This window comes from Leguminivora glycinivorella, chromosome 15 (assembly GCF_023078275.1).
Source record: "Leguminivora glycinivorella isolate SPB_JAAS2020 chromosome 15, LegGlyc_1.1, whole genome shotgun sequence".
Classification (NCBI taxonomy): Eukaryota; Metazoa; Arthropoda; class Insecta; order Lepidoptera; family Tortricidae; genus Leguminivora; species Leguminivora glycinivorella.
In genome coordinates, this window is record NC_062985.1 from 1482340 (window position 1) to 1494334 (window position 11995).

Sequence of the window (11995 nt, forward strand, 5' to 3'; positions counted from 1 at the left end):
ATAAACTACGTACGCCATCAGAGATATCGGAGCTGTCGAGGAGCTCAAAAATATCTGGACACGGTAAAACTTGTCTACTTTGCACCAATATTTGCACCACGCTTAGGAAATACGAATATTTGTGTTTATTAATTAAAAATTGCTGAATTTTTATTTGCAACAGCTTAAAAAAACACAAACAGCAGCAAATTGCAACAGCCGCGATAACACAATTTGTTTTCTTTCAACTTTTTAATGAATTACTAAGAGTTACATTGAAACTTAAGCAGTTTCACCACGAGCTCTTCATATCCATTTTTATAAGCGTGAGTTTGTGATATGTGTGGCGTCACTATACACGAGGACATAGTAAAATGAAATATTAAAATAATACTCCTATTTCTAATTTGATCGTCATAATTGTATGGACTAATTAATAAAACAAACTATTCCTTACCCGAATTGACAGTAAATCAGATACTTAGCACTTGTCTCGTTCCCACACCGGTTGCCCAACGTATTGTGTCCTTATCGCACATCTACATTAATTACGTTGCGTTATAGTCATAGGGATTACGGAAAAAAACTGCATTTTATGCAGAAAGCAAGCCACTTTGCACAGTGATACTAGGGACCAATACAAATGATTTCATCCGAGGAAACACGATTTTCATCCACTAGAATTCAAGATGGCGGACATTTTCCAAAATGGCGGCCGCATATTTTTAAAAATTTATAGAATCATAACGGCTGCCCCGATTTTGATGGTTGGAGTGTCTATCAGTTCGTATTGAAGCGTTTATTAATATAAAAAATTAAAATCATAAAAAAATTAAGATGGCGACCGAATAATAAGAAAAATATGAAATTTTCAAACTTTTTTTTTCATTCTCGTGAAATTTACCAATAAAATTTCTATGATATGGCCACATTTGTATGTATTTAAATTAAACCTGATAATATTATCTACAAAATAAAATAAAAATAATGAAAATCCGTTGAGTAGTTTTTGAACTATACCCATTTCAAATAGAGCGCGCGGATTTCAAAGACGTTTCTGCACGTGATGTAAAAAAAAATGGAATCATAACGGCTGCACCGATTTTAATGGTTGGAGTGGCTATCAGTTTGTATTAAAACATTTATTCATATAAAAATTAAAATCATTTAAAAATTAAAGATGGCGGCCGAATAATAAGCAAAATATGATTTTTTTTTATTCTCACGAAATTTACAAATACTTTTTCTACGATATGGTCACATTTTTATTTATTGAAATAAAATCTGATAATATAATCTGCAAACTAAAATAAAAAAAAACATTAAAATCCATTCAGTAGTTTTTGAACTATACGCATTGCCACGCAAGACTGATTATTTATTTTGGTCACAACTTACCATATTACTATTTGGAATCAATGTTTTTAGTATTTATATACATTATTAGTTTTTTATTCTGAGTTTAGGTATATTTAAATAACCCCCGTAAACTTTGATGGTCATAATTTTTATTTTAATACGTAAAAGAACTTAAATGCACATAACATAACATTTGTATTAATAGCAATTGTCCTTTACGAGGACTCCAGAGATAATTTTCGGCAACTTCTGTAGGGGGTTACAGAAATATCTATGTATAAAATAACTTATTTTCTGCTTCTCGTCTATTTAGTCTACGTTTCAAGATGGTCTGCTTGTTATACGACAAAGAGCGTATGTTTTTGTAGTGCTGACGATGTTGATCCCGCCGGCATTGGTTATTAATTTTGGTTGGAAACAGTTCCTTGCGCACCAAGTTTACCGATAAATGTGGAGTCTGCTGATCATATATAACAAGGCTTGTTCCAGAAACTGTAGCCTGTTGATGTTATTAGTGTGGTAATTTTTTTTTCTAAACAATTTACTTCCTCAGAGAACATTTGCTCAGGGCAAACCATAGGAACGTAACCGGAAGAAGCTAATAGCCTCATTGTACCTCGCGCAAAAGATATGGCGGAACAGGGACTCACGCGTATCATCAGATCTTCCGATACAGATGTCTTGGTATTTAAATAAAAACTACTGGAGTCTGAAGTACGGGCGAAGGATAGACGTAAAGTCAGTGGCCAGATTCGGGTTTGGACCTAGCTTAGAGCCTCGAAAGGTCTTTGCCTCATGAAGAGGCCTCGAGTGAGTTCAGGGTGGTAACGGATACTAGAGTGTATCATGCCCTTTGTTGTTTGAGTTTATTTCGCAGTTTGTAGCCGTGGAGGGTTTCAGGATGTTACCTGCGAGATCGGACGTGATGTTAATGGAAGCAGGGATGTCGACAAAACGACACTTTACGAATGCCTAAGCCACCAAACCATACCGGTAAACAGGCCTGAGTCCATGCTTGCTCACTAAAATATATGTTAAGAACGGTCCCAATTTGGCATTTAAGCATGGGATCTATGGAGCTAATTATATTGGGAAATTTCCAAGTCTTATCTAGTATATTTTCTTAATATTTAAAATGAGAATAACCTGCCAGAGTATAAGTTATATTAATAGCCAACACTTTGGAACCTTGAAGACCGACTGCTGTTCGTGGTTTTCACGCCTTTACGTCTGACACCACTTCTTTTTTCAATACAAAAGGAAAAAATCTTGTTCTAAAACATTGTTTGCACCCCCTGAAGTTATACCAGGTTTGATAGAAACATCGCAGTAACTACAAAGTCTTCTTGGAGGAATAATCGCCATACTTAAAAGTTCACCAGAACTTGGTGAGCAAGAATCTGTTTACCACCAAAAATAAATTAGTAACCAACATCGGCAGCACTTGCGCTCCGTGTCGTATAACAACGCCCCATATTCTGGATATTACTTCTGTGCCTATGCCATCATCCTGGGGTTGGAAGACATACAATGATAGTTGGGTACTGCAGTGATCTGAAAACAGGGAGATATGGTATGAATGGGTATACTTGAACAATTGCGGTTATGAAAAAGGCTGCGAAACAATGCACTGTACGTGTTGTGGATCTACCCTGCGCAATGCAAATAATGCAATGTAACATTTGGAAAGGCAGCTGCCAAAATAAAAAGTAAATATTTTGTAAAAATGATATTATAAATTATTATTTATTCATTATTTTCTTGTATTTTGATATTATGTATGTGTGACTCTTTTATCTTTCAGTATGATCTAGACGAGAAGCAAAAAATAAGTTTTGTATTAATATATGTTTCAGTAGCTCCCTACAGAAGTTGTCGGAGATTATCTCTAGCCTTGAAAAGGAGAAGTGATACAAATGTTATGTGTACCTATTTAAGTTCTTTTACGTATTAAAATAAAAATTATGATTTATGACCATCAAAGTTTACGGCGGTTATCTAAATATACCTAAACTCGGAATAAAAAACTAATAAAGTATATAAATACTAAAAACATTGATTCTAAATAGTAATATAGTAAGTTGCGACCAAAATAAATAATCAGTCTTGCGTGTATAGCGGTACGAAACGATACGATGCCGATGCATCACATCAAGTGCAAAGACGTCTTTCAAACCCCCGCGCTTCATTTGCAATGCGTATAGTTCAAAAACTACTGAACGGATTTTAATATTTTTTATTTTATTTTATTTTGCAGATTATATTATAAGATTTTATTTCAATAAATAAAAATGTGACCATATCGTAGAAAAAGTATTTATAAATTTCGTGAGAATAAAAAAAAATTGAAAATTTCATATTTTTCTTATTATTCGGCCGCCATCTTTAATTTTTTAAATGATTTTAATTTTTATATGAATAAATGTTTTAATACAAACTGATAGCCACCCCAACCATTAAAATTGGTGCAGCCGTTATGATTCCAAATTTTTTTACATCACGTGCAAAAACGTCTTTCAAATCCGCGCGCTCCATTTGAAATGGGTATAGTTCAAAAACTACTCAACGGATTTTCATAATTTTTATTTTATTATGTAGATAATATTATCAGGTTTAATTTAAATACATACAAATGTGGCCATATCATAGAAAATTTATTGATAAATTTCACGAGAATGAAAAAAAAAGTTAGAAAATTTCATATTTTTCTTATTATTCGGCCGCCATCTTAATTTTTTTATGGTTTTAATTTTTTATATTAATAAACGTTTCAATACGAACTGACAGACATCCCAACCATCAAAATCGGGGCAGCCGTTATGATTCTATAATTTTTTTAAAATATGCGGCCGCCATTTTGGAAAATGTCCGCCATCTTGAATTCTAGTGGATGAAAATCGTGTTTCCTCGGATGAAATCATTTGTATTAGTCCCTAGTATCACTGTGCAAAGTGGCTTGCTTTCTGCATAAAGTGCAGCTTTTGACCATAATTTCGCCGTAAGCCCTATGACTATTATGTCTCATTGGACTTATGCGCGGGAGTTTTTGCAATCTCGAGATGTGCCATCGTTGGGCTGAGCAGTTGTGAACTTTATTGTAATTGGATTAAGTCTTCTAATGTTCAGTTTAAGGTGTTGGTGTTAGAAGACAGAAAATTGCACCTTATATAAAATGGCACTCAAAGATTAGAGTAAGGGTAAAGTTAAGGATAAACTTTATGTCCGAATCTAGGTAATAAGAAGATTGAAAATGGAAAAATGAAAGATTTTACACTGGGATCAAAACTGTAAGCCTTTTTTGGGTGGTAGGAGTTTTGTGCTGGCTTTTAAGGCCCACTTGCACCAACCACTTAACTCAGGGTTAGTGGGCTGTCATCTGTCAAATTCCATATAAAATGGTGGGTTAACCCTCCATTTTTGTTGGCGCAAGTGGCCCTAAGTGTTTTAATTTTAAATTGATCACCGATCTTTATTAATTTCATGTGTTGCGTGTCTCATGTAGTGTTAAAGCGTTCGCAAAATTTATCGTAAACTATTATGAAACAGGGACAGAATAAGGGACGTTTTATAGTCCACTACTGGCGGTCTAGCACAACTTGCGTTCTCGCCCGCAAGTCCATACTTATTTTTGAAGAATAGAATAGAATATAAATTTCTATCTCCTACTTGAAATCGCACGTCATTGTTGTATGGACTCGCGCGCGAAAATGCAAGTTGAGATGAAGGGTCTGTAGGCGTAGCACACGATTGCCGCGAGAGTATGTCGCCGCGAGATAGATCACACGTCTTCTTCTAACTGTATCAATGACATAAGGACGGGTAGTCTATCTCGCGGCGACATACTCTCGCGGCAATCATGTGCTAACCCTGCTGGACTAACTAAGTTTATCAGTCCGCTTTTAACGATTTAGTAGAAATGTTATTAGACGCCTTTTATACATACAGTCACCGGCATAAAGAAGTGATGATGTCTGTACCTTGTCGCTTTTAATCGTTTGACAATTTCGTCTGACATTTCAAACAAGACGTTAATATGACAAGGTACAGAAATCATCACTTCTTTATGCCAGTGACTGTACATTCTTCTATTTGTTCTAGTAGTTAATTAGAAGACCTTATAAAAGCTACCCTCCGAGGGTTGGAGGTGGCAAGATATTGGCAAAATATTATTTAGTTTATAACTTATGATCCCTTCACACGATAAGAAGTTAATTAGAAGATTTAAAAACATTTATTTCTTTGTTTCAGCATCCCTCCCCGGCACCGAAGCAGCCCACCAGCTAGTGGTCTGCGTCCGCAACAAATGCACCCCTGAAGAAGCCCTGAACGTCCTCCGGGAGCTCCCCAACCCCCTCCGCGAGGGCGACCAGCCCTCAGCAGCTCAGGCCGCTCCACACAACCCGTTAAAGATCGATGTATTTGTGCGGACCCTGCTCAATTTGGGCAGCAAGAGCATTTCACACAGTTTTGCTGCTATTTCCAAGTTCCATTATGTTTTTAAGGTAAGTTTCTTGGTGGCCTACGAAACAAAAAGATACATCTTCAATAACAGTCCTGAAAGTGATTTTTTTTTAATTATTAGTTATTATAAATGGGCTTACTCTTGGCCACATACTAGCCAAAGGGAAAGCCGCTCAGGTTGCTCCATACAACTCAACCCACTTTTCTCATAGTGGTGACCCATGAGGGGATGAAACTCGAAGTAATGTCTACAAAAATATCTCTTTTGTGATTAGGATTCAAAGATTTACACGAGAGTGATCTACGCTCGGAAGCTCAGATCAGACCACACTATCTCCTCAAAATTGACGTGTCGGTCCAAAAACTACTAAAAAAAAATCCAATTTCCACAGATCCTCGCTGAATCCGAAGAGGCCCAAATCTGCATCCTCCGCAACGTTTGGGAGCTCTGGCAACGCCATCCCCAAATGGTCTGCGTCCTCGTAGACAAGATGCTAAAGACGCAAATCGTTGAATGCAGCGCCGTGGCTACGTGGCTCTTCTCCAAAGAGATGGCTCCTTACTTCACCGGCGCGCAGTTGTGGGAGATCCTTCATCTCACTATTGACAAGATGAACAAGCACGTCTCCAAACTGAGTGAGTATCTTTCTCTGTATCTTTGACGTCTTTAAACTTTAGTAGGACAACCTCAAAAGGTTTTTGATATCTCTCTCAAATGGTCTGCGTCCTCGTAGACAAAATGTTAAAGACGCAAATCGTTGAATGCAGCGCCGTGGCTACGTGGCTCTTCTTCAAGAAGATGGCACCTTGCTCCGCCCCGCTGCGCGCCCAATATGAGCGGGCACTCAGGGCTTACACTTAGGTATGCTATAATACTACTTTGGGGCCAATATTAATACCAAAGATGTTATTTCCAGGCCGGGAACTGCAAGAAGCTCGCGCGGAACTCGCGAGGGCTGACTCCTCAAGCTCCGACTCTGAAGACGAGGGCACCAGCAAAAAGAAGAAAGATCAGGACAAGCCCACTGAGGAGGTATTATTTCATTTTTATCATTCAGAGCGTACTGTGTCCCACTGCTGGGCAAAGGCCTCCCCCTCTCTTTTTCTATCCGTCTCTGTTTAGTGCTATGTCTGGCCAACTATTCAAAAATAAATCCAGGTTATCTCGCCATCACTGACGTGGTCTGCCGAATATCCGGTTTGACCCGTGGGCCTCCCATTTCCTGGTTATTTTGTCCCATAAATCGTCCGGCATTCGGCAGACATGACATGACCAACCCAGTCCCATTTCAACTTAGCAGCTTTCCAAGCTACGTCCATTATTTGAGTCTTAGAGCGCAGCATGGTGGCATATGCTGCTCATAGCTCTCTGGCAAACATCAAAGTAAAGATTTCTAGAAATATATCTCAAGTTTTTTACTAGAAAATTGTAACAGTCAACATTTAAGAGCTAGTATCAAACACTATTTTTAAAACGCTTTTATTATGTCGACCTGTATGTAACTATGTAAGGTAACTAATTTAACCATCTTCTAAGGCAAGGATCATAGCGTAATGAAAATTTTCAGCTGTATGTAGTTCTGATGAAAATACAATAATATGGTACTTTCGAACTGATCTATTGATTGAGCCGGTAGACCTGGAAGTTCATGATGGAACATAGCTGTTTTTGGATTTCTTAGAAAAGTCTTGTAATTTATTTATTTATTAAAACAAATTTACATGACCTTACAGTATAACCAATGTATCATCGTCACGAAACCTAGATAACAAAAAAACCGGCCAAGAGCGTGTCGGGCCACGCTCAGTGTAGAGTTCCGTTGATTTCCGTATTTTTCTCAAAAACTACTGAACCTATCAAGTTCAAAACAATTTTCCTAGAAAGTCTTTCTAAAGTTTTACTTTTGTGATGTTTTTCATATTTTTTAAACATATGGTTCAAAAGTTAGAGAGGGGGGGGGGGGGGGGGACGCACTTTTTTTTCCTTTAGGAGCGATTATTTCCGAAAATATTAATATTATTAAAAAACGATCATAGTAAACCCTTATTCATTTTTAAATACCTATCCAACAATATATCACACGTTGGGGTTGGAATGAAGAAAAATATCAGCCCCCACTTTACATGTAGGGGGGGGGGGTACCCTAATAAAACATTATTTTCCATTTTTTATTTTTGCACTTTGTTGGCGTGATTGATATACATTGGTACCAAATTTCAGCTTTCTAGTGCTAACGGTTACTGAGATTATCCGCGGACGGACGGACAGGCAGACATGGCGAAACTATAAGGGTTCCTAGTTGACTACGGAACCCTAAAAACGGAGAGAAAAAGGTAAAAAAAAGAGAACAATAAAAAGAAAATTTAACAATTCATTTGGGCGATGACGTCACCGTGTGGCTCCGTTGCGTCGTTTGCTCCGGTGTAGGATTTGGCAGGTTGCCCTGGAACCGCCGAAAAACCACACCTTTCGGCCAGAAGTTTAATGAACTTTGACAACGATGAAGTCGTTAGTTTTATTGTTTTTTTTTTTAAACTATAATTTATTAATTTGCAGGCGGTCGAGCGCATGGAAGAGCGTCTAGAAGCGGCGCACATGGACCAAAAACGTTTGTTCCTGATCGTGTTCCAGCGATTCATCATGATCTTATCCGAGCATTTAGTTCGGTGCGATACAGACGCTCGAGACCCCAATACAGGCTGGTATAGAAGCACCGTCGGCCGTCTTCGACAGGTGTTCCTCGCTGTAAGTACTTTGACCCAATTTGAAATGAAATAATAATAATGAAATATATTTTTATTTTGCTTGAAATATGATACAGAAGTTGTTCAGAGAATATTATACATAACACATATTTCACCATCATCGGGTGATTTTGACGAAATTCCTTGCAACTTATGAACTTACTACTTACTTATGAGTTCTGTACTCTTGAAGTAGTTAATCTTTTGAATGTGTGCATCAGAATGACTGACCAAAGTGGCAGATCGATGTTGGAGTACCATCAGCATTTACTACCTATTTGCTACTATTTACTACCTATATTGACATATTTGCTACCTAAGTTAAAAAAAAGATTTTCCAAAAATAATGTGGGCAGTCATTCTGACGTCAGGATGACTGCCCAAACTGAGTATGTCGGGGTTGGACCCCCTAATTTGCAACAATGTATATACTATGATTTACTACCTATTTGCTACCTACACATATATTTTTTTCAAATTTTTTAGGTAAAAAATAACGATTTTATGAGCAAAGTATTATTTTTAGAGATTTCTTCCATAAAGTGGGCAGTCATTCTGACGTCAGGATGACTGCCCAAACTGAGTATGTCGAGGTTGGACCCCCTAATTTGCAACAATGAATGTACTATGATTTACTACCTATTTGCTACCTGCACATATATTTTTTTCGGATTTTTTAGGCCAAGATTAACGGTTTTATAAGCAAAATAGTTTTTTTGTAGAAATGTGTTTCATAAAGTGGGCAGTCATTCATACTTCAAGTTGGACCCCTAATTTGCAACATTCTATATCCTATGATTTACTACCCATTTGCCTACTTACATAATATATGTATGTTTTCAGATTTTTTAAATATGAAAAATTTAATAAAATGAAATAAATATAGGCCCGAAGGCCCCATTTGCCTACCTACATAATATTATATGTATGTTTTCAGATTTTATTTATAAACAAATAAAATGAAAATATATAGATATTATATGTAGGTAGCAAAGGTAGTAAATCATAGGACATAGAATGTTGCAAATTAGGGGGTCCAACTTGAAGTATGAACGACTGCCCACTTTATGAAACATATTTCTACAAAAAAACTAATTGCTTATAAAATCGTTATTCTTTGCCTAAAAAATCCGAAAAAAATATATGTGCAGGTAGCAAATAGGTAGTAAATCATAGTACATACATTGTTGCAAATTAGGGGGTCCAACCTCGACATACTCAGTTTGGGCAGTCATCCTGACGTCAGAATGACTGCCCACTTTATGGAAGAAATCTCTAAAAATAATACTTTGCTCATAAAATCGTTATTTTTTACCTAAAAAATCTGAAAAAAATATATGTGTAGGTAGCAAATAGGTAGTAAATCATAGTATATACATTGTTGCAAATTAGGGGGTCCAACCCCGACATACTCAGTTTGGGCAGTCATCCTGACGTCAGAATGACTGCCCACATTATTTTTGGAAAATCTTTTTTCTAACTTAGGTAGCAAATATGTCAATATAGGTAGTAAATAGTAGCAAATAGGTAGTAAATGCTGATGGTACTCCAACATGGATCTGCCACTTTGGTCAGTCATTCTGATGCACACCTTTTGAATGCCAAACGGCGCAGAAATATGCCGTGCCTGTAACGTCAAATTCCAACCCTTCTGGAAGGCAAGCATGGTCGCGTGATAAACGATATAACGGTTTGTAAGCGCGACAGGGACGCACCGTTGCGATAAAGTTTATCGAACTAGTGTGCTACGCCCGCTGGTGTATCTGGCCAATCTGGTTATCTGGTTATGGTGGTCGCTTACCATCAGTCGACATGCCTGCTCGTTTGCCACCTATCGCATAAAAATAATAAAATTTGAGGCTTTAGGTTGCCGGCAACTCTTTGTCCCGGCCACTGTAATCAATGTACTATGTTTGTGCAGCACCACGAGCAAGTCCAGAAGTACAGCAGCACGCTGGAGACCCTGCTGTTCACGCAGGACCTCGACCCGCACATCCTCGACGTGTTCCACCAGTTCCTCGCTCTCACCGCTTAGATTACGTTAGTAGGATTTTCATATTATTACACCTAAAGTTTGGTATATTACATTTATTAATAAATTGAAGCTTATGACAGAATAAAAAATGGAAGAACAAAACTGACTAAAAGGGTAACAAACAAACACAAAGTGTATCGCTTTTTACTCATGGAAAATTTCGCGCTCATCTGTTTATGCTTCTGTGGATTGTCAGTTGGCTTCACCGATTGGACCGATGTTTCCCAGAGTCCTCCAAAACAAGGAGTGAAATCGTGTATACATATATTGGGAATGTTTGGTTGTGAACAGTTTTTGTTCACTCTCACCGCTTAGGTTAGCGCTCTAAGGGGTTCGTTTACATTTATTAATAAATTGGACCTTATCACTGAGCAAAATATTAATAGTTAAACACAACTACACAACGCACGCGGTCTTTTCACGAATGTAAAAATTCACAACCATCTGGTAGTCCTCCAGGGCTCAGTCGGTCAGAGCGATCGGACCCATATTCCAAAAGGTCTCGGATTCGAGTTATACCGGAAGTGTAAATTCTGTAATCTCGTGACCCGTACCCATTTTCCTCTTTCAAAAAAAGTACGGTCTCAATGGACCTTTATTCTGTATGTTAGAAAAGACTCAACTGCCCTGAAGTATGTTTATATCATTATTAAAAAAAAAACCATTTACCATTATTTTATCAATTTGTGTAGAACGGCATATAATAATCCTATTTATTATGAATTGACAGTCCATGATATATTGTTTGAAACAGACTGTTATATTAATTTTCTAAATAGAATAAGTGAATTTTTGGTTAAGATTCAAGGAAGTATGTTTCCTGTAAATAAATAAAGGATTTAAATTTAAATGTCTTTTTTTTTGTCCTTACAAACGGTATAAAAGCTTGAAGGTTTATTGACATTAAGTGGATTACATGCATACAATCCACATTCAGGAAGAAAAAGAGAGAGGGTAATAAATATTCCTAGATATTTTTGTGAACGAAGTGACACTGACTTCATTCCGATGTTTAGTTCATCGATAACTTACATTATAATATGTCATTAATTATTGCTGAGGCACTGAATCTTGAGTTGAGTAGTTTCATGTGCTCTGCCTACCCCGTTTGGGGAATATAGGCTTGAATTTATGTATATATCTGATACCATTACTAACATAACATTATTAACGTTATTAATTTCTTACATGATTATTCAAGATTTTAGGATTATTATTAGGGGTTATCTTATGTTTGGCTATTTATCGATGAAAGAATTGTCGATGTTTTTATTTTGTCAAGCACTAACAACTTCACGTTCGTGCCTGAAAAATGTCTAGGTATAGTAATAAGTAATAAGCAATAAATAAACCAACGCTACGTATATTTTCAGTCTTCATTCTTAAATATTTACGTATATCAGTTCTTAACAATAA

The 11995-nt window shown here is 36.9% G+C and overlaps 2 protein-coding genes across 2 annotated transcripts in view; one reads left to right on the forward strand and one right to left on the reverse strand.

Annotated features, from left to right (window-relative positions):
• The window catches only part of LOC125233758 (nuclear cap-binding protein subunit 1-like), a 44122-nt gene extending 33166 nt beyond the window's left edge, over positions 1-10956 (forward strand). Inside the window, 5 exon segments of the mRNA XM_048139834.1 lie at positions 5587-5840; positions 6192-6435; positions 6717-6832; positions 8357-8545; positions 10466-10956. Coding sequence (XP_047995791.1) covers positions 5587-5840; positions 6192-6435; positions 6717-6832; positions 8357-8545; positions 10466-10579 — 917 coding nt within the window. The 3' untranslated portion in view covers positions 10580-10956.
• LOC125233768 (beta-ureidopropionase-like) overlaps positions 5431-11995 on the reverse strand; it is a 494359-nt gene continuing 487794 nt past the window's right edge. The window contains exon 2 of the mRNA XM_048139861.1: positions 5431-5546. Within this exon, the coding sequence (XP_047995818.1) occupies positions 5532-5546 (15 nt within the window). The 3' untranslated portion in view covers positions 5431-5531. The remainder of the gene's footprint in view (positions 5547-11995) is intronic.